We start from the raw sequence: 27,957 nt of genomic DNA, 5'->3' as shown, positions 1-27,957 counted from the left end.
AGAGGGGAGTGAGAAATGGTTGGCAATCACAGAGCTATTGTGTGGATGGAGAATTGTCCTTCTCCTGGGAAGATAAATTTCCCCTCAAAGAGAGTCAGCTCCTACAGTGATTTGAAGCTTGGGGAGGCCTGAATGAAAGCAATCAGAGCAACGCATATGTGAAGGAGCACTTGGAGGTCTGATCTGCTCCAAGCAGCTGGGGTTCTTTCCGATCTTGCAGGGAAAGGGGCAAAAAATAACGTGGAAAACCTCTCTTCCAGCAGTGCTGTATGAAGCATCCCTTTGTCACAACACCAGGGCTAATTCACGACCCTACAGCAGCCACTGAAAGTCAGTTTTCAGTCAGAGGTGGTAAAAATACCACTAAGTAGCACTTTCCCCTTATTTCTCTCTTGAGTTGGGAAGAACTGGGTAAAATAGGTGTAAAGAGTTAGTATTTACGGGGTGCATCACTTGCATTTCAACCACTTGGATATTTGACGTGGGTAAGTTCCTTGTGGTTTCATGGTGCTGGAATGAGAGCAGGGGATTTGCAGGGGGTACCCAGCTCCTTTATGGACCCCAGAGTGTGCTTGTCACCAGGCCAGCAAAAAGAAACCATCCCTTTAGGATCTGCAGTAAAGAGTCACATTTCCAAGACCAGAAGGCAGTGTTCAAGGCCAGGTTGGACACAGGGACTTGGAGCAAGCTGCTGTATGGAAGGTGTCCCTGCATTACTACATTAGCCAGCCCAATAATACCAGCAGTGAATTAATGGGGCTTCACAGCATCTGGAAAGGCCAGTAAAGAGCTGGCATCACAAACTCCTTCCCCGAAATTCTCCAAGCAGGATTATTTTTGGACATCTCTCAAGTTATTTACCTTCTAATATGAATTGTTAAGAAATAGAAGTTACAGCTCATGCTGCATTGTTATTCCCAAAGGAGAACTGCTGGTGGGTCTGCAGCATCCCTCAAAGTCAATGCTACCCATGGCACGATGAAGGGATGCTGGGGATCACTGGGATAAGGCTGAGGAGAGGGTTTTGCAATGTCTGAGATGATATTAATAAGCATCCAAGTGGTTTAATCTGTGTTAGGATTTTCAGCAGAGTCAAGGATTGAGCTGATTGTGCTGCTGAAGTATTTCCCCTGTTTGGGAGGAAGCTGCAGGAACAGAGATCTTTGGAAAGAGGGAAAATCTGATTGCTTGGTCCTCAAACTGAAATAAATTAGATCTGAAAGGAGCCATTGCTCATGGAATGGGTGGAAGGGGAAGTCTGAGAGGCAACATCCATCCCTGTCTATAAAAACCTGCTTTCCTTTGGCTTTTGGGGAGCAGGAGCATGTTCTAGCTGCAGTACCCATCCTGGTCTTGAGATGGGAGCAGAGGGTAGCAGGGCTATAGGCAAGGAAGGGTTAACAGCAGCCAATAATAGACCCAGCTGCAGCCTTTAAAAGCCCCAAAGGGGTAATCCAGTATTTCTTCCAGGTGTAAAGAACGCAGTTGGTCTTCCAAGGGGCAGAGCAGGTATCTGTGGGGCTCAGTGGAGGTAAGGCTGGTACCTGGGGTCTCTCAGGGGGTCCCACTTGATTGTTTGCAAGGCTCCTGACTCTTTTGGGGACTGAAATGAGGCTTTTTGGTTATTTAGCTCCTGAAATGTGTATTTTGACTCCAGACTGGGCAAATGCTGGCATGAAACCCATATAGGGGTAATGACTCCCAGCCTGGGTGCATAGGCAGGAGGGGCATGTTGCATGGTTTATATGAATCAGAGTGTCCTGAGCAGAGAGGGTTATTACTGTACTGCTAGAACAGAAGATGCTCTGCAAAAGTGGCTTCATCTGGGCTTTGTTGTCCTTGTTTTATCTGTGTAGGAGACACTGCTGACAGCTTGGGGTGTTTTTCCTCCCCTTCCTTCAAAGCAACACTGAAAGCTGTTTCTATGTGGGAATAAACAGTGATTTGGGCTTTCATGAGCAAGGGCTGCGTGCAACTGTCTGTCAGAAGAGAAGTGAACCCTTAGAAAGGGCCACTCTGTGTGGGAGAAAGCTCTAACGTCTCATTAGGTAGAAACAGCTCTTTCAAAGCAGTGCTTAAAGTCCCAGTCTCGGGAGAAACGCCACCGGATTCGTGTTTTTGGGCTCAATTCAAGCCGTGATCCCAAGGAGAGCAGAGGAGGCGGCAGGAGCTTGGTAAGGGGATGATTTAGTGGCCTCACAGGTAGAGGGAAGGATTCATCACACGCCTCTGCATTAGCTGAACGTTCGCTCTGTTCCCATTTGTCAAGAGGGAACGACCAGTTCCTGCTCTGGATGTCCCAGAATAGGATGCAGCCTCAGAAACACCAACCTGTAAAGTCCTGTGCATGCAAAACCAGAGGGATGCAGGCTTTAAAGGAAGAGAAGTGAGGCTGCACGAGTTTCTTTACTTCTTGAGGTGGGAAACCCATCTTTTCCATCCCTTGATGACCACTTCTATATTAATAGGTCCAAAGCCTTTCCTTGTATTGGCTTCAATGGGGCTGACTTAGCTCCTTTGCTGGAGAAGCATCTCTAGGAATGGATCAGAATGAGTTTTGGGAAGGTTATTTGCATGAGTATCTGTTCCCATAGGGGTTTAATGGTGACTACAGGGCCTTGAATGAGGATAAAGTTATCTCTACCCTTCACACCCCTCCATTCCTCCTCCATTTGTGCCCATATGGTCTCATTATATGGGGCTTGTAGAGTCTTCTTCTAAGTATAACCAGTAACTTGTTCTCAGCAAACCCCCCACTTGATTTCTTGAATTAGGCAGCTTTTATGATCTGCCTGTGCTATTTGAATGCAAAGTTCATCAAGAGGGCAGAAGGATAAACAGAGCATCCCTTTTCCATCCCAAATCCCATTGGAGCCACACTTGGGCTGGGCATGTCTGAATCTCCCATGGCCGTTGGTGTTTTGGGTGCATCTGAGCTCAGGAGTGATGCTCAACCTCTGTCCATGGCTCAAAGCTCCTTCCCTGGGCTGGTGATGAACGACTCTATGTGTGGTTTATTCATCCCTTGGTGTCTGCAACTCATCCCTGATCCACATTCATCCTTTCTGCCTGGTGAGGGCACGTTTGATCTGGGGATTGCAGGTGGATGCATGCTGCCTATGGTCTGGAAATGAAGCAGCAGTTGGTTTGCACCCCAATAACAGTCAGACCCATGGCTGGAAGCATTAACTCTGGGCCAACTCTGTATTTCAAGTAGGTTTTAAGCTTCAAGGAAATGAAACTTGACTAACTGGTGTATGGAAGTGGCAGAAAACCAAACACAGAGGATATATGGGAAGGGATCACTCCAGGCAAGCTATACATTGCTTGCTTAAAAAAACCCTAACCCTGTTCTGGGGAATAACTTGCTGGTTATTCCCCAAACTCAAGGAATCCCTCTTAAAACCTGAGCGTGGTCCCTGGGAGCTTTCCTTCTGAGCTCATTTGGGCTTCAGCAGAGATTGATGATGAACAAAACAGCTCTGGAGACTTGTTAGAGGAGGGAAGGAGCAGCCTGACCGTGGTAATGGGGGTGATTAATCTTTTTGTCAAGGTATTTGAGGGAATGAAGCACCATAATTTATTGCGAGCCTTGGGATTGATGAGCTCTTTAAAGGGAGCTGCCTGCAGCGGGTCCTAATTTAGTGAGGATTGAGAAACTTTTCCTCAGCCATCTGTCTTGAAGAAGATGAAGGTTTTATTGCGGAGTTTCCCTGTTTGGGCTGGGGTTTGTTTTGTGATGGGTGAGATCCTTGGGTACCTTTCTGGTCCCTCCTATACAGGGATGATTTAACACTGTCCCACGTGCCATCCTTGTCTCTAAATTGGAGAGACTTCAATTTGATGGGTGGACAACTCGGTGGATAAAGAACTGGCTGGGTGACCACAAGCAAAGAGTTGTGGTCAATGGCTCAATGTCCAGCTGGAGACCAGTTACAAGTGGTGTTCCTCAGGGATCGGTGTTGGGACCGGTCTTCTTTAACATCTTCATTGATGACATGAACAGTGGGATTGAGTGCGCCCTCAGCAAGTTTGCCGATGACACCAAGCTGTGTGGTTGGGTTGATCCGCTGGAGGGAAGGAATGCCATCCAGAGGGACCTTGACACGCTTGTGAGGTGGGCTGATGCCAACCTCATGGAGTTTAACCATGCCAAGTGCAAGGTCCTACACCTGGGGGGGAACAATCCCAGGCACAGCTACAGGCTGGGCAGAGAAGAGATTCAGAGCAGCCTGCGGAGAAGGACTTGGGGGTGCTGGTCGATGAGAAAATGGACATGAGCCGGCTTCAGTGTGTGCTTGCAGCCCAGAAAGCAACCGTATCCTGGGCTGCATCAAAAGGAGCGTGACCAGCAGGTCCAAGGAGGTGATCCTGCCCCTTTATTCTGCTCTTGTGAGACCTCACTTGGAGCATTGTGTGCAGTTCTGGTGTCCTCAACATAAAAAGGACATGGAACTGTTGGAACAAGTCCAGAGGAGGCCACGAGGATGATCAGGGGCTGGAGCACCTCCCATATGAAGACAGGCTGAGAAAGTTGGGGCTGTTCAGCCTGGAGAAGAGAAGCTGCGTGGAGACCTCAGAGCAGCCTTCCAGTGTCTGAAGGGGGCTATAGGGATGCTGGGGATGGACTCTTCATTAGGGACTGTAGTGACAGGACAAGGGGTGATGGGTTAAAACTTAAACAGGGGAAGTTTAGATTGGATATAAGGAGGAAATTCTTTCCTGTTAGGGTGGTGAGGCACTGGAATGGGTTGTCCAGGGAGGTTGTGAATGCTCCATCCCTGGCAGTGTTCAAGGCCAGGTTGGACAGAGCCTTGGGTGCCATGGTTTAGTGTGAGGTGTCCCTGGCCATGGCGGGGGGTTGGAACTGGATGATCTTAAGGTCCTTTCCAACACTAACTATTCTGTGATTCTGTGAGTCTATGATTCTATGTGAGCAATGAAGCCTGGCCAAAAAGTCACCACTTCCATGTAAAGGCTGAATTTTGGCAGAAAGTGGGGGGAAAACCAGCTCCTGAGTGTGCTGCTTTGTGGTTTTGAACCTTACAGCAGCTCAAGGTGGAGTTAAATGCTCCCTAATGTGGAGTTTTGCTCTTGATTTTGCTGCTGAAGTCTTTTTAAGGAACAAAATGCTGATATATTTAGTCTGGCAGACAGCGAGGGCTGCAGTGCACTAGGTAAAAGGGACTAGTGTGGATCTTGCCAGCTCTTAAATGTGCATTACAGTTGCTGGTGGTTGTTGCAATCCTTATGGATGCACAACCTGTGCCACTTCATGCTATGTCCATTTAGCAGTGAGGATTTTCATGCTCTTTTCAGCCCTTTTTGGGGGGAGAAGAACTGGTTTTTGCTTGGATTGCTCTGTTTTCAAGGCTGATGCTGGAGAGGCAAGGTGGTGATGGCTTTTCTTGCAAATCCCCTATAAATGATAAGGGCATGAGGGTTATGGATGGTTGGGTGTCCAGGGGGAGCTGGGCATCAACTATGTGACTTCCCAGTTTCCCTCTTGCAATAGACTGCAGTCAGCAGTGTCTTTGTTCTCAAATAATGCTGCATTTTCCCCCTGTTCATAAAGACTGTGAGCTCAGCTCTTGCTTGGGCTTGATTTCTTGGAAAACAGTGGGGTTTGCTACCTGTGACCCTCATCTGATGGAGCATTTGAAAGCTACATTCAGGCATCGGTTTTCTAATAGCTGGGTACAGACAGCACCCCGTGGACTTGTGCCCAACATGCCCATGCTTGTTTATAACTCAGATACCAAACCTGGATATTAAAGATTAGCCTTGATTTCGATAGGCACAGAGCAGCTTGAGTTGTATTGCATAAACCTTGCCTTTTATGTCTTGGTTTGTGTGGTTGTATGGTAGAAATGGAGATCAAAAGAAGGAAATGGGGACAAAATCAGTGCACAGTGAACAATGGCCAAAACACTGGAAAAAGCAGGAAAACCATCCTGAACCAAGGGGTAAATTCTTGATTTCTGGGAAGAGCTGCTGTTTTCAGAGGGGTTTGGCAACAGAGCTGGGCTGGGTCAGCCTGGAGGAGAGAAGGCTCCTGAAGGGGAGACGTGAGAGCAGCTCCAGTGCCTAAAGGGGCTGCAGGGAACCTGGAGAGGGGCTTGGGACAAGGGCCTGTAGGGACAGGCCAAGGGGAATGGCTTGAACCTGCCCGAGGGGAGACTGAGCTGAGCTCTGAGGCAGAAGCTCTTCCCTGTGAGGGTGCTGAGGCGCTGGCACAGGGTGCCCAGAGAAGCTGTGGCTGCCCCATCCCTGGCAGTGTTCAAGGCCAGGTTGGACACAGGGGCTTGGAGCAAGCTGCTCCAGTGGAAGGGGTCCCTGCCCATGGTAGGGGTTGGAGCTGGAGGAGCTTTAAGCTCCCTTCCAACACACCCTATTCCATGATTCTATGATTCCTTCTAATTTATTTTCTGGGTTTTAATGAAAGCCGAGGAAAAAAAAACATTCTCAAATCTGAATTTCTCTTTTTTTTGCTGCAGTGTTGGAAGTTGCAGCCATGTCCTGCTTGGTAAAGCTGTGAACCATGTCACTTTGGTCTTCCTCCTGAAGCAACTCGTTTCTAGCGCTTTAGCTCTGTGCAGAGCTTTGTGTATCACCTCTTCCTACGAGATACCACGTGCTTGGTTAATTATAGCCCTTAATTATGGGATTCCTAAATGATACCTGGCCCGTTAGGAGCTGATTTAGCTGCTTTAGGAGCTGATTTAGCTGGTGGTGAAGTGCTGCTCCTCCAGTGGGACCACACGAGCTGGCTCTTACCAAATACACATCACAAGGCTCCTTGGTGTGTGGTTAATTAAAAACCCAGATGGTTTGGTGAATGAAGTGGTGTTTTCCTGCAACAGTGCTTTGGTTTTGCCAAGCTTGGGGAATAATTGAGGGGCATGCAGGTACCTGTGCTGCCTTTGGAAATAGGGTGTTTGAATAAACCAGTGGCCAAACGGAATATCCTGGTAATAAATTACCTTTCCTTCCCCCCTTTATTATTTCTTTTAACTTGCTTTAGGGTTTTTCCTAAGGTTTCCATGGTAACTTTCCACCTTCTTTTCTCTGGTGAGTTTAAAAAGTTGCTGATGGACTTGGGGAGACCAGTGTGAGCTTTGCTCTCCATCCTCTGCAAAGCTGGATGTGAGACCTATTGCATTAGGAGACTGGTGGGTTTGGACTGCAAGAACATCAGACCTTTTGGTTCAAGTCGTTTGCACCATCAGGGCATTGATTTCCAGCCTGAATGTTGCCACAATCAACCCTCAGAGGCATGAAATACTGCCTGTACTCTGAAGGCACCTTAAGGGGAACCTTAGAGCAGCTCCAGTGCCTAAAGGGGCTACAGGAAACCTGGAGAGGGGCTTGGGACAAGGGCCTGTAGGGACAGGCCAAGGGGGAATGGCTTTAAACTGGCAGAAAATAGAATTAGGTTAAATACCCAAACTATTCCATGTTTCCATAACATTTTTTTTCTGTTACATCCATTTCCCCCATTTCTCTGTACAGATCTTGGCCATTCAAATTGCATTTGGTTTCTTTTTTTGAATCCTCTCTTCCTTTATTGGGACTGAGATCTTTAAAAGAGATCTATGGGTCACTGGTGAGCTTATAATGACATCTATCTGATTTTTAAGTGTTTTGAAGCAGCTTTTGGTTTCCAGGTCTCCCTCGTTGTGGTTAACCACTGACAGATGACCCAGCCTGAATTGGAGCAGGGATAATCCTTCCCTTTGTCTTTTCAGTTCTTCTGGGTTCTTCTGGTGATCTTTCTCACGGAGCTGCTGCTGCTGTTCATTGAAATCATCTTTGAAAACAAGGTGGGTGCAGTCAGCAGGTCTTTGGGTGCTGAATGGTGACAAATTGCAACCATGCGTGCCATCAGGGGGGAGACCATAGAATCCCAACCTGGTTTGTGTTGGAAAGGAACTTAAAGCTCCTCCAGCTCCAACCCCTGCCACGGGCAGGGACCCCTTCCACTGGAGCAGCTTGCTCCAAGCCCCTGTGTCCAACCTGGCCTTGAGCACTGCCAGGGATGGGGCAGCCACAGCTTCTCTGGGTACTCTTTAAGCTCCTCACCTCCAGCATGATAACTGCTGGCTTGTGTTTGCAAGGTCAAGTTTGAGCTAGAGCTGATGGTGAATGCTCCCAATGTGTGTCCTTCCTGGCTGCCTGCCTTCTGCCGAAGGAACCCTGCCATGGTCAATGCAATCACACCCCTGCAATCGATCAAGCTATTAAATCGCTGTTCTCAGTCTCTGCTGGCTCACTGGGTGCACAAGGCAGGAGAACAGCGCCCAAAACACCTCCTTTAGGGCTCTAGAAATAGATTCCCCTATGCATAAAGATGCTTTCAAACCCATGAAGGTTGGGCCTTATGTGCTTGGTTAGCCCCAAAGACAGGTTGGGGTTAGGAATCATGTGCTTAGGGAACACTGAAGGCAATGTGGGATTTGGAGTGATGTGCTTGGTGAGCACCAATGACAGGTTGGGGTTGGAAGGGATGTGCTTGGCGAGCCTCAGAGTTGAAAGGAGGCAATAGGGAAGGACACTGCCTTGTGGATGCTGCAGTCAACTCCATCCCGCAGCTTCCCAGAGCTCTCCTAACACCTCTTATCCCTGAAAACCACAGTGTACTGATGGAGAGATGTTCTTTGAGGAAAATCATATTGTGTGAGTCCTCACATATAGAAAATCAATGTGTGCTGCAACACAGAGGCTGTATTTTGTGGAATTAATCTTTAAATCCTCTGCTTTGTTCCACCTTTGAGCCTCATGATGATGCTCAGCATCATCCTGCACTGCAGGAATGCAATTGGAAAACACTGGTACCATCAGGAGAGGGGATTGCAGCTTTGTAACTAAATTCCTGGATTGAGTAGAAACCATTAAAGTCTGAATTGTCCCTTAATTTAAATGTATTAGGGAATATCAAAACCTAATTAAAAATCAAACAATGAGGGAGAGAGAAAAGAGATCCGACAAGTGATGAATCCACTTGCCCTGAAATTGTTTCAGAGGCACAAATCTGCATTTGGCACAATGCTTGTTTATTAAACTTGTTGAAGACACATTTAATTGGATTTTTATATTAAATAAGCAGGGCCGAGGAATTAATTTAGTGGCCTTGGAGCTACTGAGCATTGAAACGGGCTCTGTTCATATGCAAATGGCTTTGGGGAGCTTACTGGAGATAATGGGTTTGGTGTCCTGGAAGGGAAGAGGGTGGAGAGGTCTCATAAACAAGAACTGTGACATCTACCTCCCACCTTAAAACCAAGGTTTAATTCCAGGAGCTGCCTCCAGGCTGGCATCTTGGAGGGCAATGGGACTGGGGGATGCGATGAGCCTATGTGGGCTAAACCAAGCAGAGAGCGGTAAAACCCGGGTGTTGCTCATTGTGTTTGGCTTAGAGATGGGCAAACCAGGGATTAGCATTTGAACAAACTCAGGTGCGAGCAATTCCTTCCAGGTTTTTCACATCCCTTCGCTTTGTCTGCTGCTCTGACGTGCCTTCATTTCTCTTTCTTTCTCCCCGTTCCCGGTTTGCCCAACCTCTAATTTTCATGTCAGAGTGAATTATGAAAAACAACGTTTTCTTTACCCCCCCTCCTTTCCCCTGTTTCCAGCTCAGATAAAACAAGCTCCTTTTCCCTTCATTAATAGTGGTGCTTGGCGCTTTGTCAGGAGTCAACGGCAAACCTGTGCTGGGCTCTACAGGCCATTCCGAGCCTTCATTCCCAGCTCACTAATAAGCTTCCCAGGCATCTGTGAAAGACATTTTCGATTCAATTAGTGTTTAATGTGAAGTGCCTGAATGTGTCAAAGTGTCCTCGGATACAGGGCTGAAGGAGCAGCAGGAACAGCCCCATCCTTGGCTGCACCGTTCCCTTTCAGGGTATGATTGAATTGCTGAATGAGTTGTTGGGATTAGGAGTGATTGAGGGCTCTGACGAGGTCTCTGCTCCTGCCTGTAGCTCATCCCATAGATAAATCACCCTGCAGCCAGCCGTGTTGGCTGCCACAGTCCCTTCCACCTCCTCCGATCCTACTGCAGCAGAACACCCTCCCCACCAGTGATTAAAATCCAATGGGATTGGAGAGTGAGGGAGACTGTGAAGAAGTCACATTAATAATGAAATGTAATAGGAAAAATCAGGTGGATCTGCTTGCCTGTGCTGGAAACGTGGAGGTGTGATCGGTGCTGCTCACCTTGAGAGCTCAGAAATGATGCTGCTGACTCTCAATGATGAATTTTGCCCCAAGATGCTTGTCCCAGCATGCGGGTTCAATTATTACTGCAGTAACAGCAGGCAACACTTGCTATGGAAAATCCTTCATGTTTTGCATGTTTTTCCTTGTGACTTTTCCATGTGCAAGCCATGTTTTGGGTTTTGCTCTGTCTCCAGATGAATGCAGTATTCCACTCCAACATCCAAGAGGGCATCAGGCACTATTACGATGACCTTGACTTCAAGAACATCTTGGATTTTGTACAAGAAAAGGTTTGGCTGTGGAGGAGGCATTGGGGGGGCCTGGGGGTGAAGGAATGGTCAATCTGTGCCTCACTGAAGCATAAGTGATAGTTTCTGTTGTGTTTTTAGAGTTTATGCCCATCCCTGGGCTACTTTGCTTGATCCATCTCAAATATCTTGATCTTTTGAGGTTGACACTGCTCTGTTTGCACAGTTTTGCCTTGTGCTGCTCTCCAAGCTCGCCCCACAGGGCTCTTTGGTGAGTTATTCTGCTGCAAAGAGCATCTTCTTCTCCACACCATGGTATGGACCATACCAGGGTATTTCTATTTCCCAGTCTCAATGAGAAACTGGTGTCCAACACCTGAAAGCTTTTTGTCACTGCCCCAGATTGAGGAGTAAAACAACATGTGCTGCTTCAGGGCTGCAGTGAGCTTAGATAGGCACCTTAGATAAGTCTCTTTACTTGTGATGTCCTCAGTAGCTGGCCAAGCCCTTGTCTCAATGGGAAAACTGGGGGTAAGGTGTTTTCATGCAGTAGCCAGAAGGAGAGGAGACCCCTTTGTGAGCAGCACCAGGAGCAAGAGCTATGTCCAGGCCAATTTTGGGGCTTGGCACAGTCTGCTTTAACTTCTTTAGGCATGTAGTTGCATATCCTGTCTCATATTGATTGCTTGGAGCCTGCCAGGAGTTGGCAGGAACCATGTCCCATCCTCAAGCCAACCTGCAGATCAATGAAATAGTCCTCATGTTATTTTAAGCTGACTTTTGCTATGCTGCAGCTGTATTTCATACACCATGTAGTTTGTTTGAGGTCCTAAATATTAAATGAAGTGTTAAATTAGCTTTTAAGTTAAGTGTTAAATACGTCTTCCTAATTCCCACCGTTGAGCCCTGGTTAGATGTGTTTCTCTTGAAAGCCAAGGTTTAGCTTCAGCAAAGTAGCATTAAACAGGAAAGGAAAGTTGGGATTTGAAGGTATTCTCCATACCATTAAGTGTGTATTGGTTGGCTCTAATTTATCATTTGGTTTTCCCACTTCCCTGGGCATTTGGGATATGTTGCTTTGCTCATGTTTTGCTGAGGATATTTGATTCACCCGTTCTTTGTGTAACTCTGGGAGTGAAGCACTTGGCTTGGAGCATTTGGTGAATGAAAATAGAAGTGGAAAAAACCCCAAAGTTGGGATCTGGAGGAAAATGGCAGTGATGTTCTATTTGCTGAACTGGTTTTGGAGAGCGGAACCGGGCTTTGTCAGCAAAGCTGCTTTCAGATGAACTTTGAATGTTCTCACCTTGGCCAGATTTCTCTCCTTTCATTATTGCTTGAAGCATCATAAATCTATAAATCTTATCTCTCACTTTGAAGAAAAGGAGATTGTGAAGCTCCTTTGATGTAGCTGGAATTTAAGGCCAGTGGTGCCCTTCACACTCCCCTCTCTTGGCTTCAAAACCACCTTTTGACTCTTGGAGTCATCATTACTGAATTGAGCGCATTAAGAAGCCTGGGAGTGCTCTGAAGGTCTCAAGATACGACTGATTCTGAGGAAGATTTGAATCTTCCCAAGCTTTACTCCAGCCTTTCGAAGAGGATGCTGTAATTCGGACCTCTCTGAATGATAAATGAGAGGTAGAAAGTCCATGCTGGAGCCATCCTCAATGAACCTTGGCAAGGAGGTTAGACCACAAACCTCCAGATAAAGCAGATAGAACTGTAGGAAGGTTCCTGTGTCTCCAAGCAAGTGAAGATCAGGCACTTATCTTTTCATCTCACCCTATTTTTACATTTTTCCCTATCTACATCTTCACTTGGATGTTATTAAAAGTTTTCAGGGAAAGATCTTCATCTCAGAGCCTCTCTCTGTTCTCAAAGAACTTCTGGCCACTTAGAGTGTTGATAAGTCTTCAACAGTAGCATCTTTTATCTTGTGAGAAGGAGCTTTGCAAGAACATGCAGCTCTGTGCTATGAGCTTTTCTGTTTATTATTCAGGAGCAGCAGCAATGTCAGTGATTGAAATGCAGAGTTGTTTCATCCTGAGGGACTGGGGAGAAGCAACGCAGAGGAATAATGGCTTTAAAGAGAAGGGGGATTGGGTTTATGGGACCTGAGCAGCCCAGTTCCCTTTGAGATGTTGAAAACTTGCAGTCAGTCTGGATGGATTGCACCCAGACCTGCTCTTTTGCTAAAACACAAGGTCAGAGCAGCCTGTTATCATTTTGGGTTAATTTTTGCCTTTTTCCTTATTAAAATCCTTGTCTATGCATAGGTTAGCTGGCACACGGGCAAAACCACACTATGCTCCTTAGGATCTGAATTTTGCTTCAACTGCCTCTCAAGTGATGCTTTAAGCTGGAGCCAGCTGTCTTCACACACTGACACCAGTATCATACAGTAAAAAGAACCAGTAATTATGCAGCCATACATTCATATTTTACATGCCAGGATGCAAATAGTGTGGTTTTACCTGTTGACACCTCCTCAGTCTGACTGCCTGTGAGCAAATAGATACAGAAATGCGTTGCCCTCAAGGAAATAATACTTAGGTTTTTATCCCTCACTTTTGCTGTGCTGCTGCCTTTGCAGCCCATGGATGTGAGGCTGGAGACCATGATGACTCAAAAGCCCGGGTTTTGCCTCAAGTCAGTAACTGGAGCTCTCCACTGCTCCTTGCTTTATCCTTCTTTAATGGGTTGCTAAGAACAGGTAGAAGAGGAGAGTTCACGTTGCTCCGCTGCACATAGGATTTGAATTTCAAAGAGCTGCTGGAGCTGCTGTTCTTGTTCGAACCCAAGTGGCTCCAAACTCAAAGTAAGGCTCGAAGCGATGGATGAGGGTGTTGGGCTTGTAAAGCTCTTCCTGTCTTCTTGGGGATGATTAAAGGCAGCTTTCACCAGCATGGCTCGATTGAGGATGGTGGTTTTAGCTGTTCCAAGTCTGCATCTCACTGGTGCTGACAGTGGTCCCTAACAATGGGAGCTCCTTGATGCAACCTGCAAGGCTCTTTCCATGGGCTATCTTTGATTTTTCTTCTTGTTATGCTCCTTTGAGCTCCAGGAGCCTGCATGAAAGTAAAACCCACACTGAAGTCTGCCCCAGCTTATATATACAACAGTAGTTGTGGCTAAGCCTCTCTTTGCAGAGAAGAAACCACCCTCATGAGGCTTCCTGGCAGCTAGAAAGCCTCATTGTAAGGATTTGGGACTGATTTTTGTGCTGTTATAAAAGCATTCTTCACAGCATGGGGATATCGAATGGGCAGCACTAACAAATAGCCCTTGAGGTGTTTTTCTCCCCCTCTTTCTCAGTCACTCCTCAAGCTGACCTCCTTCACTGATTCAAGTAAGATTAAAAGCAATAGAGGAATTAAAGGGAGGAAGTCAGAAACCAGTTGTAAATGTGTGGGTTGGCTGCTGCTGGCTGTTTCTGACCATTTGGGCATGGGAGGAGGCCAGGAGAGCCCCAGGAGCTGGTAGCTTGTCCTCCTGTTGGCCAAGTATTGCCACCAGCCCATCAGCAGCAAGAGGAGCAGATGCTCCTAGGGTAAAACCTCTCCCCAAACCTGCTCCTTGATAGTGTGCTGCTTAAAGGAATGGGGAGAACATGGTTTTTCTCTGTGTTACCCAGCACACTCACCTCTCCTGCTCACTTCAGGCTTTTCTTTGAGGGAAACATGTAAAGATTCAAGCTTGTTTACCAAGAGGAGAGATGACTCCGTATATAATAAGCCCATTTTTATTCTGTGGAGAACAGAAAATGACTTTCATTAAACTTCTTTTTTTTTCTTTATTGTGTGAACAGAAGAAAAAAGCATCTTTTTTCCTTTGTAGCTGTAGCATTTGATCTCTAATTTAACTTGACGGGAAGAGAAATCCCTGTTAGGCTGTGAAGCTTTATTAGCATTTTGTCAACTGGCACCAACCAGCTGAGCTGCCTTCAAGGGCTAAGAAATACATCCATTCAAGGTGCTGAAAGAGCCAGATCTGCACATCCCAGGAATAGGATAGATTAGTCACCTGTAATTAAATCAGTGAAGCATGAATGAGCCTGATCTTTCCTAGGTGAAAGCAGGGGCGTCTCCAATACACGTGTGGAGGCATCTCTAACTGCTGCACACCTCTAAAACGGGGCTGAACACCCACTTTTCTGCTTTTACACAGTGCCTTCAACTTCCCGTTCAGGGTCTTGGAAAGCAGGAGATAACTGGGGTTGTCAATGGTGTTGCAAAGGAGATGCAGGGCACAGTGGGAGGGGAGATGTGTCGATGGACTGGAGGGATTTGGGTTGGTTCAGCTGCACATCTCATGCTCTCCTTTTCTTCTCTTGGCAGTTTTCTTGCTGTGGTGGGGACGAGTACCGGGACTGGGAGGTTAACCAGTACCACTCCTGCAATGGCAGCGGGCCACTGGCGTGTGGAGTGCCCTACACGTGCTGTATCAGGAAGGTAAGACAGCCAAGGCATGAAAGTGGGTCTATTTCGATCAGTATTTCAGCAAAACACCTTCTTCCAATGTGTTATTCCTGCAGATTTCTGTGCTGCAGCATCTTGCAGAGTGGTTTGAGAGCACATCAGTGGGAGACACTAAAGAAACTACGAAACGTAGCATAGAGCCTTGCAATGGTTTGGGTTGGAAGGGACCTTAAAGTTCATCCAGTTCCAATCCCCTGCCACAGGCAGGGACACCTTCTACTAGACCAGGTTGCTCCAAACCCTGTCCAACCTGGCCTTGAATATATATGTATGTATGGGCTACACTATTTTAACAGGCTCTGCTGATTTAATGCAGAATAAATACCAAAGCACTGGGCTATTAGTTGCATTCATATCCTGCTGAGGAGTTGTTAGAAATGTCGAGTTCCTGGTTTTCTTCCCAATGTCTAACACAAAATGGTTTGGAGGATCCTTTTGCAAAGAAATAGCAACATCTTAAAATGACCTGGCTGCCTCCCAGCATTGGTCTGAATGAGCTAATGTCCTTTCCTCTTCTGTCCAAGAGGACATTTTTCTCCAAGAGGACCTGAAAGGAGGCTGTAATGAGGTGGGGTTGGTCTTTTATCCCAAGGAACAAGGGATGGGACAAGAGCAAACAGCCCCAAGCTGGATGAGGAAAGGTTTAGATGGAGCTGAGGAACACTTCCTTCCCCAAAAGGTGCTCAGGCATTGGAACAGGCTGCCCAGGGCAGGGCTGCAGTCACTGTCTCTACAAGTGTTCACACACCCTCAGTGCCATGGGTTAGTGGTGGCCTTGGAAGTGCTGGGAAGGGCTGGACTGGATGAGCTTAAAGGGCTTTTCCAACCCAGTTGATTCCATGATTCTCAGCCTGCTGCTGCAGGGTTTAGTGCTATGTGGGGACCATGTTGCTTGCTTGTGTCTGCTCCAAATGGGGACATTTTTGAGGGCTCTGTTGAATGGGGACTGGGGAGGTGTTTGGATAAAGAGCCACCCTTGTGCAATGGAGTAAGAATCATCTCATGGGTAACTGCCCTTGCAAGGCTGCATTCCCAACACACTGTGAGTTGGGTCACATTGAGAGAGCAAGGAGTGGATTTTCAGAGCCATTAGGGTCTCCTGTGCTGATTTTCAGAGCTGAACATCAAGACACCCCCCACCAAGCAGTGCTTTTCTGCAGACATTAAGCTAAGTGCTCTGACACCCGCTTGTTGAATACAACCGTCCACCTCATCGCAATCAATCTAACACATGCTGTGGATGAAATGCCAGGAGCTTGGCCAAGGCAGGGGGGAAAAGTGCAAATATCCCTGGTTGCTGTGACCAGAAATGCCATAAATGGTGCTAAAATAGTATTTGCTGAGCATAATCCTGGTTACAAAACCTCCTCAAGGTTCAGGGCATCAGGAGCATCAACGCCTCTGGCTTTATTAGTAATAACAATGCCCCAGGCTTTAATAACTGCACAAAGAAAATAAATCATTTTTTGGGGGGTTTTAATGGAAAAAGAGGGAAATCTGAGGTGTTTTAATTATCAGTTGAAGCCTGACGTGCAAATCAGCTGCAGATATAATCGTCATCCCTAATCAGGGTCTTGATTAAGAACCCTAAAGCTCCTGAAGATGGAATTAGAAATTCATGTGTTGCCCTTTTTGCACTATGAGTGAGGATGTGTTGGAGAGAGTCAAGAGCATTTTTCAGTATTTTTAGGCTCCTCATGGTTTTGGGTGACAATTTGGTAAACAAAAGACCTCAGTGCAGAAGGAAATACTGGAGAGGGAGGAAATCACAGATGATTCCTAGAGCAGGGTAAGAAATAAGGCCAGTTTTTGGCTTCCCACTGCAATGAGCTGGGTATGGAGGATGCTTGAGTGAAGCTCTGGAGCAGCCAGCTCCTGGGAGGGAAAGTCCATAGTAAATCCTCTCCATTAGTCTCAAGAATTGAAGCACATGAATGTGGCTCTGACAACCAGAGAGGCTTTATGGGAAGCGAGACCTCACCCAACGCATCTAAATCTCCATAAGAAATAAACCCTGGTCTTGGGCACCACAGTAAGCAGGTAGATAGATGTGGCCTCGTTCTTCAGAGATCTGATTTTGGCACTGCAGGGAGTGATAGTGAAGAAATCAGCCTGACACAGTAGCAATAGTACATGAAATAGATTAAAGGAGCCAGCTCCCTTGGGAGATTTCTGCTGTCTGCAACACAAAACGAGCTAATAGCAGTGTAGTTTAACCAGCAGAGTGAACATCCCATAATTGCATTTACCATAAGCTCCTGCATGCCTATTTGGAGCTATTTGCTGGTATTACAAAGGTGTCCTGGGGGTTTTCCTTGCTGGCTGTGAAGGTGGGAGAAGCACCTCCCTTCCATATCTGAAGGGGGCCTACAGGGATGCTGGAGAGGGACTCTTCATTAGGGACTGTAGTGATAGGACAAGGGGTAATGGGTTAAAACTTAAACAGGGGAAGTTTAGATTGGATATAAGGAGGAAGTTCTTTCCTCTTAGAGTGGTGAGGCACTGGAATGGGTTGCCCAGGGAGGTTGTGAATGCTCCATCCATGGTGGTGTTCAAGGCCAGGTTGGACAGAGCATTGGGTGCCATGGTTTAGTGTGAAGTGTCCCTGCCCATGGTGGGGGGTTGGAATTGGATGATCTTAAGGTCCTTTCCAACCCTAACTATCCTCTGCTTCTGTGAGCAGGTACCTGTGTGTGATACTCTGGCCATACCTGGCTGGGTCTCAGCAACACACAAGCCCCACTGAAAACCCTTTCCACCAAAGTCTGTTACTTGAGGGCTGAAGAGAAGATCTTGCATTGGTCATGCAGGTGGAAGGATAACCAGGGACCACCTGGGCACATGTAGTTCTTCTGCATTAGGTAAAGGTGATGTCCTTACTGTGAATAAGCTTTTTGTCAACCAATTATAAATTCACTGGGTTTTAGGAAGAGAAACCCTTCTTCTGTGTCCTTCTCTATTTGTGCCTTCATGAATGGAAGAGAGTGAAGCATCCAAGCAAATGTCTTAGAGGACCTTTGAGATTGACGTAGAAGTGCCAGAAGGGGTCATTTTGAAGCTGAATATTGTGGAAGGGACAAAAGATGTTGAGAGGAGCAAGCCATGAGATACAGCCCCATCCATGTGGGATGCAGGTGGATACTGACTCCATCTGGAGCTATGGAGCCAGGCTGAGAGAGCTGGGCTGGGTCAGCCTGGAGAAGAGAAGGCTCCTTAAGGGGAGACCTTAGAGCAGCTCCAGTGCCTAAGGCACCTGCACGTACTTGAGGATGTGAAACTGGATCCTTATCTCTAACTGCTTTTCTGCCTGGTTTTCCAATGTGTTTGTGCCTTCCCAGGGAAAGAGCAGCAGAGCTGTGCCTCTGCCAAGTGCAGTGTCTCCAAATGCTTTGTGAAGTGTCACCGCTGACACTTGGCACTGCTTTTGAGCAGAAAAGCAGTTGGTTAAATAGAAAGTGCAAAGCTTGCACTCCTCTGCCCTCCATGGCTTTTAAATGTCTGCGTGTTGCTCTTTTGTGATCTCTGAAGTCATCAAAATGCATTCTGGAGGAATGAAGGCTTCTGAGTTGGTTTATGTTAGAAATCCAATTCAGCTCTGGCTTTCTCTTCTATGCAAGACCTTGACAAAAGTCAAGCAAGACTGAGCCCTCTCTTTTCCATCTTCTACCCTTCTCCCAAATAAAAGGAGCCGAGGAAATTACTTGAACAAATTGGCAGGACTGAAGGTGGCTGAGAAACCCTTCATTATTTAACAGAAGGAAGAAAAGGGATGAATTTGTGCCATAGTCAGGTGTGTTCAGGCAACTGAAAGCAGTGGTGTTTCACCAGCAGGAGTCCATGGAAGTGAGTCTGAAAAGCAAGGACAACTGAAAGCTGTCAAGACAAGTGGTTTCTGTTTTTAATGTAAAGCACATGGACATGTACACATTCTTTATACCTCTCCAGGTGACAGCATTTATATTAAGAGCATTGCAACTCCCTCTTATGCTGAAGGCTTCCCATTTCATGGTCCCAACCCTGGATGAGATGTCTCCCAGCGATGCTGATGGGTGCTTTGCTGCTGATCTCCAGATTTCCCTGCAAGTCTTTCACATGCACAGGGACTAATAAGTCTCCTTAACTATGCCCAATGTGTAAATAGAGCCTTGAAGTAGTGAGGGCTGGGATTTTTGTTAGCACTGTCAGTAATGTGGTAGGTACGGAAGCTCTTGGTAGGGTGGCACTGCAGTAATTTCCCTGCCAATTATAAGAGGAACACATTGCAGCTTTAGGGCTGGAGTCTGCCTGGAGGTGCATGTTTTCTTTATGTTGTGTCTTGCAGGAGAGCATAATCCACATCTAAATGAATGTGCACATTTCTCTCTTTCATCTCTGTGCCTCCAAAGTGTGAGATGTTTTTGGTTTGTTGTTCAGGAGCTTTTACCGGTTGTCAAAACCATCTCTCTGAAAGCATCATAATTTCAGCACATGATTATTTGATGGGCACAGAGTAGAAACAACGTGGTGTCACAGAAGCTGTTGTTTGAGCCACAAAACAAGCCAAAAACCAAGCCCATCGTGGATCAATTCCAAGTGTCCAACCAGCTCAGGATGTGCTGGGGCTACTCTGGCTTTGCTTTCTTTTAGGATGAGCAAGAATCAGTTTTGTAACCCAAAAAGTACTATTTTCCATCCTGGGAGAAGCAGAAGAAATACTTGTGAGATACTGAACAGCAGCTGGGGTTTCTCTCATTAGCTGTGACTCTTGAAACCTTCTTGTTGGGCAAAAGATATAAGCCTTCAGGATGTCTAAAACCACCACAAAACGGTGGAAGACTTTGGGTAATCCCCTCTTGATTTCTGGAGAGCCCAATATATTTAATCCCTGTGCAATTCCCTTTATTATGAGGGAGAGACGTGACTGAAGGTGTTAGAAAAGGTGGCTGGAATGAAACAAGAAGGAAATGAGGGTAATGTTTTGCAAGAGCTGCTTTGCTAAATGCTCGTGTGATGTGGAGGTGGTCCTGGCTCGAATCACTGGAAAAGTGTTAGAGAGACCTGGACATCCCCCAGAACATCAGAATCTGGAGAGAAAAATGATTAAATAATAAGATCAAATGAAAACCCCAACAACTTCCTGCCAACGTGCATGGTTTCAGCATTGAAGTGAGGTTTGGGAGTAACTGCTTGGTCAAGGCAACTGCGTGAGTCTCTTGTTATCCTTATTTCTTCTATTTCCCCTTTGGCTTCCCCCAGGCTAAGTCTGTTCACCAATTCTCTGTTCACAGGTCCCTGGAGAAGTCATTAACACCCTGTGTGGATACAGGACGCTCGATAAAGAGGTAAGATTGGATTTTTCCTTTGTATATATGAGACTTGCTTCTTCTTTCCCTAACCCAAACAGTTACCTGCAGGTGAGCTCTTCCACACCAAGGATGGCTGCTGCTGCAGCTACGTATAAACCCATTTCTATTGCTTTTCTCTGGCATCTCAGTGGGTTGCTCAGGCTTGCAGAGCACAGGCAAGCTCATGCCATGTTTGGATGGTGGCCTTCTGGATCAGCTCCAAGAAACACTAGTCCTCAGTTGTGTTTGAGGCTTGGTGGTAGGAGAGAAGCTGATTTTGAGGCCTTCAGGGATAACCACAGGACTCTGTTGTAGCAGAGAGCTGCAGTGTCTCTGTGCATCTGCTGTGTAGCTCCTAGGGACAGTTTTTTGTCAGGAAAACGCAAGGAAAGGTCCAACCCAAGAAATCAATTCCCGAACACTTCCCATGCCACTCCTCTGCCTTGCAAGAAGGAGCAAACACAGGAAATAACATCTGCCCCCAACCCAACATCTCAATGATGCTTCTCTCTGTTCTTCCAGCGCCTGGAGCTGCTCAACATCATCCATGTACGAGGCTGCATCCATGCCGTTGGGCTCTGGCTCAAAGACAACTTTGAGGCCACTTTCGGCATCGTTTGCTCCCTGCTGCTTCCTCAGGTACGTGGTGGATCCTGTTGGAGTCCTCTTGGCTTCTTTCCCTGTGCTGGAGGAGGAAAAGAATTCATGTTTAATTAATTCCTCTCCATTTACATCTGAGATTTATGTCTTGGGTGGCGTATGTCCCAGCACTTTCTAGAGCATCCTTAGCAAAATTCATAGCTTATGAATTCTGGCTGCCTCATAACACACTCCTGAAATCTAATTATTGACCAAGTAATAACATCTGAAAGCAAGGCATGCGTAGGTTAGCAAACCCTTCTATGTTTGGTTTTACAGCTCTCTTCCAATGGAGCTGAAATATTAACCAAAATAAACCATAGTCATAAATCTAGCAGAATTTGTAATGCCTCCTAAACCCCCCTTGCCATTAATATGCCTGAAAATCCACACAATTTTCCATTACAGGTAATTAAATTCTTCATCATAGGATCATAGAACGGTTTGTGTTGGAAAGGACCTTAGAGCTCATCCAGTTCCAACTCCCTGCCACAGGCAGGGACACCTTCCATTAGATGAGGTTGCCCCAAGCCCTGTCCAGCCTGGCCTTGAACACTGCCAGGGATGGGGCATTCACAATCACAGAATCACAGATGCTCAATGTGGAGAGGAGTTTTGGGGCTATCCCTTTGCAACACTATAAGGGGAGAGGTGAATATCTTGGATCTTTCCAGAATTAATCTCTGTCAAAACTGTGATGATTTAGTATTGAATTTGATCCTTTTTCTGATTCCTTTTGGGGCTCCCAAGCAAAAGCTTTCTTTTTATCACATTGGATGTAATATTGGGTTTGCCCTGTAGGTGTATAGTTACACTTTCCAACTATTGGGGGGGGTATCTAAATGGGAATGGAATGTTTTTATCTTTTTATGTGTTTCTGCTTGCAGTGAAAAGTAGAACAGTGGTGGAATAAAGCAGAATCTCTTGGAGAAATATGTGGCACGTTGAGCTCATATTTCAAAGGATGAGCTTTCCTTTTCAAGTCTCACATGGTCCAAATGGAAAACCGAGGTGGGGGGACAATTATGTACCCAATCCTAACTGTGATGCTCCACATTTCTAAAGTGCTTTCTCCAAAGCATGTGAATGAGCAATGGACTTCTGCTGTGCTACCACTAGGAAATGCAGCGGGCACAGAAAAGAGGTGAGGAAGTGCCGGGATAGAGGCAACCACTTCCATCTGCCTCACAGGATGTCAAGAGCCCATTACAGGAGCTGCCTGTTGTGTTACCCATTAACCTGCCAACATGATGCTTTTAATTGGGAAAGATGGGGAGAAGAACCAGAGAGGGCAATGAGCCTTGATGAATATCAAGTGCTTTTGAGCAAGTGTTGTGATTTTTCTGTCGTGCCGTTAAATGCTCTTCAGATGAAGAACCTTGTTCTTCCCATCTGCTCACCATTTCTGGGCTTTAAATATAAATCAGATTTGATTCTGTCAAGTTTTGGAGGGAATTAAGTTATAAATGGCCATCTGTGTTGCCAGGAGCTGTCAGCCCAGACGCAGCTTCATCCCCAGCAGCTGCCAGCAGAAAGCTGGGGGGAGTATATTGTCCTTGAATTGCTGATCCAAGGGGGAAGGGGTTGGCACTGTTGGTGTGAAGAGGTGGCAGTGTCTTGAGCTTTGGGAAGAATAAGGGTATTGAGCTGTCCCATCTTTGTCCTTTGGGTCTTTGTCACATCCTGCACAGGACGTGGCCTCTCTGTGTTGCAGCAAACCACTTTGGTGGAAAACTTGCAGGATGCCACGGAGAAGGTTGGGATCACGATCCACATCCTGAGCCCAGCTTTGGGTTTTGCCCAGTTTTTCTTAGTGTTGCAATTCCTTAGGATCAAACTTCAACCTCTATGATGGCAAGCAACTCAAGGGGTGAAACACTGGGACTTTGAGCTTGGCTGATGTTCATCATCGCAACACCTGAGCTTTGTGCTTAGGTTTGGGATAAGCAACTTGTTCTTGTGCAGAAAGAAGGACCCAGGGCATGTGGGCATCAACTGTATCCTGGGCTGCATCAAAAGGAGTGTGAGCAGCAGGTCGAAGGAGGTGATCCTGCCCCTTTATTCTGCTCTCGTGAGACCTCACCTGGAGTATTGTGTGCAGTTCTGGTGTCCTCAACATAAAAAGGACATGGAGCTGTTGGAACAAGTCCAGAGGAGGCCACGAGGATGCTCAGGGGACTGGAGCACCTCCCATATGAAGATAGGCTGAGAAAGCTGGGGCTGTTCAGCCTGGAGAAGAGAAGCTGCGTGGAGACCTCAGAGCAGCTTCCAGTATCTGAAGAGGGCCTATAGGGATGCTGGGGATGAACTCTTCATTAGGGACTGTAGTGACAGGACAAGGGGTAATGGGTTCAAACTTAAAACTTAAACAGGGGAAGTTTAGATTGGATATAAGGAGGAAATTCTTTCCTGTTAGGGTAGTGAGGCACTGGAATGGGTGCCCAGGGAGGTTGTGAATGCTCCATCCCTGTCAGTGTTCAAGTCCAGGTTGGACGAGGCCTTGGGTGAGATGGTTTAGTGCGAGGTGTCCCTGCCCATGGCAGGGGGGTTGGAACTTGATGATGTTAAGGCCCTTTCCAACCCTAACCATTCTATGATTCTATGATTCTATCTGTTTAACTGGGCTTGGGGAAAGCTGTAAAGCTGCTGGGTCCTGTTGGGTGCTGAACGGATTGAATGGGTGAGGAGGCAGGTACATCACGAAGCAGTAGCTCGGCTCTATCCCAGCTGGTGCAAGGCATAGGGAATGTGTGATTTTATGATTGCTCCTACATCATTCGTGTCTCTGCCTTTTTTAAGCAATGGATGAAGCATTTGAGGAGCGGGGAGTGTTCATTTGTCTTACTTCACTCAGAGCAAAGCATGAATGCACCAACTTGATTACTCTTCTGCTTCTGCAGAGTACCTTTAATTCTCTTTATCCTTCTTCCTATGTTTCATTCTCCAGTACCAATCCCATCTCCTCACTGCTCTTCTCAGCCAAACAGTGATGCATTTCATATCACTCTCAACAAGACATTTCAATTTAGTTGCTGGCACTCAGTGGCAAATCCTCGTTATGGCCTTGTACTCCTTGTGTTTAATTATGAAGGAAGCCCAACCCTGCAGCAAAGCAGAGCAATCTCTTTCCTACCGGCTGCATCCATACGTTACATCTGTCCAGACTATCCAAAGAGTTTCCAGTGTGTATAAAACCCATTTGCTGTTACATTGCCAAAGAACCTCATGCTTTGCTCTTTCCCCTTTGCCATGCCCAGGTGCTCCTTCAGCAGCTTTTATATTGACCTCAGGAAAAAGCATCTCTGACTTTTCCACTCCTGTGTCTTTGCAGGGCATGTTTTCTAATGGTATTTCATCTTCCTTGGCAAGGTGAAGACGTTGCCAGTGTAATAAGGTAGAAACAAGTGCACAAAAAGCTCTTCAATCCCTTTTTCTCCGTTCTAAAGAAGCAGAAAGTGGCACAAAGGTGATTAGAAAGAACAAGTCTCTGAAAGGTCACTGCTGAGGGTTAATATCTATGGACTCTGCAGTGCAACCACCAAGCTCTGGAGGGAATTAAGTTATAAATGGCCAGGAGCTGTCAGGCCAGTGCAGTAAATTGTTGCTGCCTCTGTTTCACTTTGGTATTTCATCAATCTCCAAAGCTCTACGTTGAGAGCAGTTACAGAGTAATAAGGCATCAGTGCAGAGGTAGATGTTCCCTCCTAAGAGCATAAATCCAGAAGATCAACTCTTTCACTCCTCATAAATGCAGCATCAGACTTGCAATGTGCATTTTGCAGGTTGGGCTCTTCATCTCTTGGGGACAGTAATGTTAAACGTTTCCTTGTGAAGAGGGCTTTGTATTGCCAAAGCTCCCTTTGTCTTTGCAAGATTCATTTGTATTTAGTTTGCTTTTTAATCTCTTCGTTGTTCAAGGGGCTGGAAGGCGGTATATTCTCTAGTGGCTGGTGTGTGCTTAATGGAGTAGAAAAGGGGAATAAAAGGGATTTTTCCCTCTGCAGCCCATGACCTTTGTGCATGCCTGGTCTATAAATATCAATTTATGGAAGGAAAAATCAATAGCAAAAGAAATGCTTGCTTTTTACTTGATTAGCTCTGGGGAAGCTTGACGTGCTTCAGCTCTTCCGTTTAGCAAGATCCAGTTTTACAGCCACTCAGCAAGGAGCTCTGGAGGCAGGAAGGTATGTTTGGATGGGAAGCAGGGCAGGAATTCTCAAATAGCATCATCTGCAGGGTGGTTTTCATAGATGTCACTGCAGGGAATCCCTGATTTTGGGTGTCACCAAAATACAAATAGCATTACCCGTGCGATTTGCAATATATAGATATAGTGCAACTGCTATTGCAATATCTCTGCAGTAGATATATGTATAGCCATGGAGATGCTGGGAGGGCTGGAGGAGCTCTGCTCTGGAGCCAGGCTGAGAGAGCTGGGCTGGGGCAGCCTGGAGAAGAGAAGGCTCCTGAAGGGGAGACCTTAGAGCAGCTCCAGTGCCTAAAGGGGCTGCAGGGAACCTGGAGAGGGGCTTGGGACAGGGGCCTGTAGGGACAGGCCAAGGGGAATGGCTTGAACCTGCCCGAGGGGAGACTGAGCTGAGCTCTTAGGCAGAAGCTCTTCCCTGTGAGGGTGCTGAGGCGCTGGCACAGGGTGCCCAGAGAAGCTGTGGCTGCCCCATCCCTGGCAGTGCTCAAGGCCAGGTTGGACACAGGGGCTTGGAGCAAGCTGCTCCAGTGGAAGGGGTCCCTGCCTGTGGAATGGGTTGGAGCTGGATGGGCTTTAAGGTCTCTTCAACACAAACCAGGCTGGGATTCTACGATTCTATTGTCACTTCCCAGTGGGTCTCCATGAATTATTGATTTCCTCGATGTGCAAAGGTCTTTGGATTTATTTTACATGCGCAACTGCTCTTGCATGTGCAAAGAGCAGCTTCTCAGTGCTCTTGTACCCCCTTGAGCAAACCCTCTGCATTGAAATGCCTCAGAAAGCAGCAGACTAGGGCCATTCCGAGGCAGGGCTGGCTTCTCCCCTGAATGCAAGCCAAGGAGAACAGGCGATATTCTAACTTTATATGAGCTACAAGCAGCAAATCCCAGGCAGCTGCTCTCCCCTTGCTTGGTGTTGATTACCATCATGAGGAGGAGGGGGAAATTGGGGACAAAATCAGCTTTTTCATTTTTTAGCCTCATATTTGATTCATTATCTTAACATTCTCCTCCACAATAATAGCTCCCTTCATATTGCAGTGCAATAAAATCAGCACTCACGTTAGAAATCTCTTTACTTCTGGAAAACACGGTGCCCTTGGTGCCAGAGATATTGAATGCATCTATATTCCTGACAGCTTTTTCCGTTTTCATTAAGTGAAAGAGGGTATTTAGAGGCAAGCTGGGATGGATGCTGGTTCATAACTCAGAGGAGAGGGAAAGCTGTGGGATGCAGGATGCTGATTGAGGACTCGGGCTAATTTTATTCCATTCAAGAAATCCCCAGTACCTCGGACGTGGCATCGCCATTGGGAGGAGCAGGAGGGATGATGTCTGCAAAGCTGCTTTTGCAGAACTGGATGCATTTGCATTCAATTTGTTGTCAACACAAACCTTTTCCCAATTACTGTTTTGTTTAGAAGGGAAAGAAACGACATGTCGTGCCTTTGAACTTAGCGTTGCAAAAGGGTTTACTTGCTTGGTCTTGGATCAGCAGTGGGGTTTTAATCTGCCAAGTGATGACATGTTAATAGCAGTAAATAATGCTAAAGCTTGACGTACGTTTAAATAGCATTTAAAAACTTCATAAATCCTTAAAGGCTCTGCTGTTGAATATGGATTAGCACAACCTTATTACCCAGATCCATGTGGGAGCTGTTGCTCTGGGCAATTCCTGCTGTTCACGAAGAGATGAAGCCATCTCCAAGCCTTGGCCTCCTCCATCCCTTATTTGAGCTTTCTGCACCTTCTGGGGACCAAAGAGGTGATGGATATGGGGTAGGAGAGCAGGATCCTGGCTGGAATTTCCATGACAGAGTCTCTGCGTTTGTCATTTTTGGTTCTCCACCCAAAGCAAGCTCCATCCCAGGTAAGCATGAGGTTGCACAACCCAGTTTTGGTCCCTTCCCTCCTCACAGGGACTGAATGCATCCTGCACAGTTTGAGTCAGGGATGAATGCTGTCTCTGTACACAGGCTGAAATGATTTCACAGCCTATTCAGGAAGGACTTGCCTGCTGAGATGGATATATAATATTCCAGGCAGCAGTGAATATTTTGAGGGCAGCAGGGAGCTAAACAGATACAGACACAGAAGTTACCAGAGCTGTAAGATAACTTGATTTCAGGCCATTTGGATAACAAAAGGTGATGCTAAGATGATTCCAGACTTCAGTTTTTCATTCAGCGTTTGCAGTTGCCTTTCCCAGCACCCTAAGGGCAGGAATCCAGTGTTTCTGTAATTCCCGCTGTTGGGAAAACCCTGTGAGCAGTAACCACACAGCAGCCTCCAGCACCTAGTGTGTTCTCTTGGTGATTAAATCCTGTTATCAGTAATTAGGTGAGATGTCAAATAAGCAGGATTCTCTTTGAGGATACCTAAGTGCAATTAGGAAAGTGGAAATGGAGCAAGCTCCAACTGAGGAGTTAAAGGAAGGACTTTCCATGTTGGGAGGGCATCTTCAAGGAGGTCGTATTCTGCTTTCTGAACTGTTGATTCTGGGATTCTCCTCCAGGTGAACTTGGGAAGGAAAAATAGATATTGAGCTGCTTTGGGATGGCTTCTGTGCATTGTGCTCGTGTGGATGAGAGGATGTTGGAGCACTGCCTCCCCCTCTGGTGTCCCCAACATAAGAAGGACATGGAGCTGTTGAAGCAAGTCCAGAGGAGGCCCATGAGGATGCTCAGGGGCTGGAGCAGCTCCTGTATGGAGCCAGGCTGAGAACACTGGGGCTGGAGAAGAGAAGCTGCGTGGAGACCTCAGAGCAGCTTCCAGTGTCTGAAGGGGGCTACAAGGATGCTGGAGAGGGGCTCTGCATCAGGGACTGTAGGGATGGGACAA

General features: G+C 46.6%; 1 protein-coding gene across 3 annotated transcripts in view; it reads left to right on the top strand.

The window, feature by feature from the left end:
* Positions 1-27,957, top strand: part of LOC133209561 (tetraspanin-15-like) — a 41,779-nt gene that overhangs the window by 11,991 nt on the left and 1,831 nt on the right. Inside the window, exons 3-7 of one of the 3 annotated variants that reach the window (XM_061348251.1) lie at positions 7,749-7,823; positions 10,413-10,508; positions 14,807-14,920; positions 20,215-20,268; positions 20,794-20,910. In XM_061348251.1, the coding sequence (XP_061204235.1) occupies positions 7,749-7,823; positions 10,413-10,508; positions 14,807-14,920; positions 20,215-20,268; positions 20,794-20,910 (456 nt within the window). The remainder of the gene's footprint in view (positions 1-7,748; positions 7,824-10,412; positions 10,509-14,806; positions 14,921-20,214; positions 20,269-20,793; positions 20,911-27,957) is intronic. The other 2 variants (XM_061348252.1, XM_061348253.1) reach the window with 2 other exon arrangements.

Source organism: Neopsephotus bourkii, unplaced genomic scaffold, assembly GCF_033783945.1.
Source record: "Neopsephotus bourkii isolate Nb327-2 ecotype Australia unplaced genomic scaffold, CSIRO-AGI_Nbou_v1 NB_346, whole genome shotgun sequence".
NCBI lineage: Eukaryota > Metazoa > Chordata > Aves > Psittaciformes > Psittacidae > Neopsephotus > Neopsephotus bourkii.
Note: the sequence above shows the minus strand (reverse complement) of the source record. Positions and strands in the feature narration are given on the sequence as shown.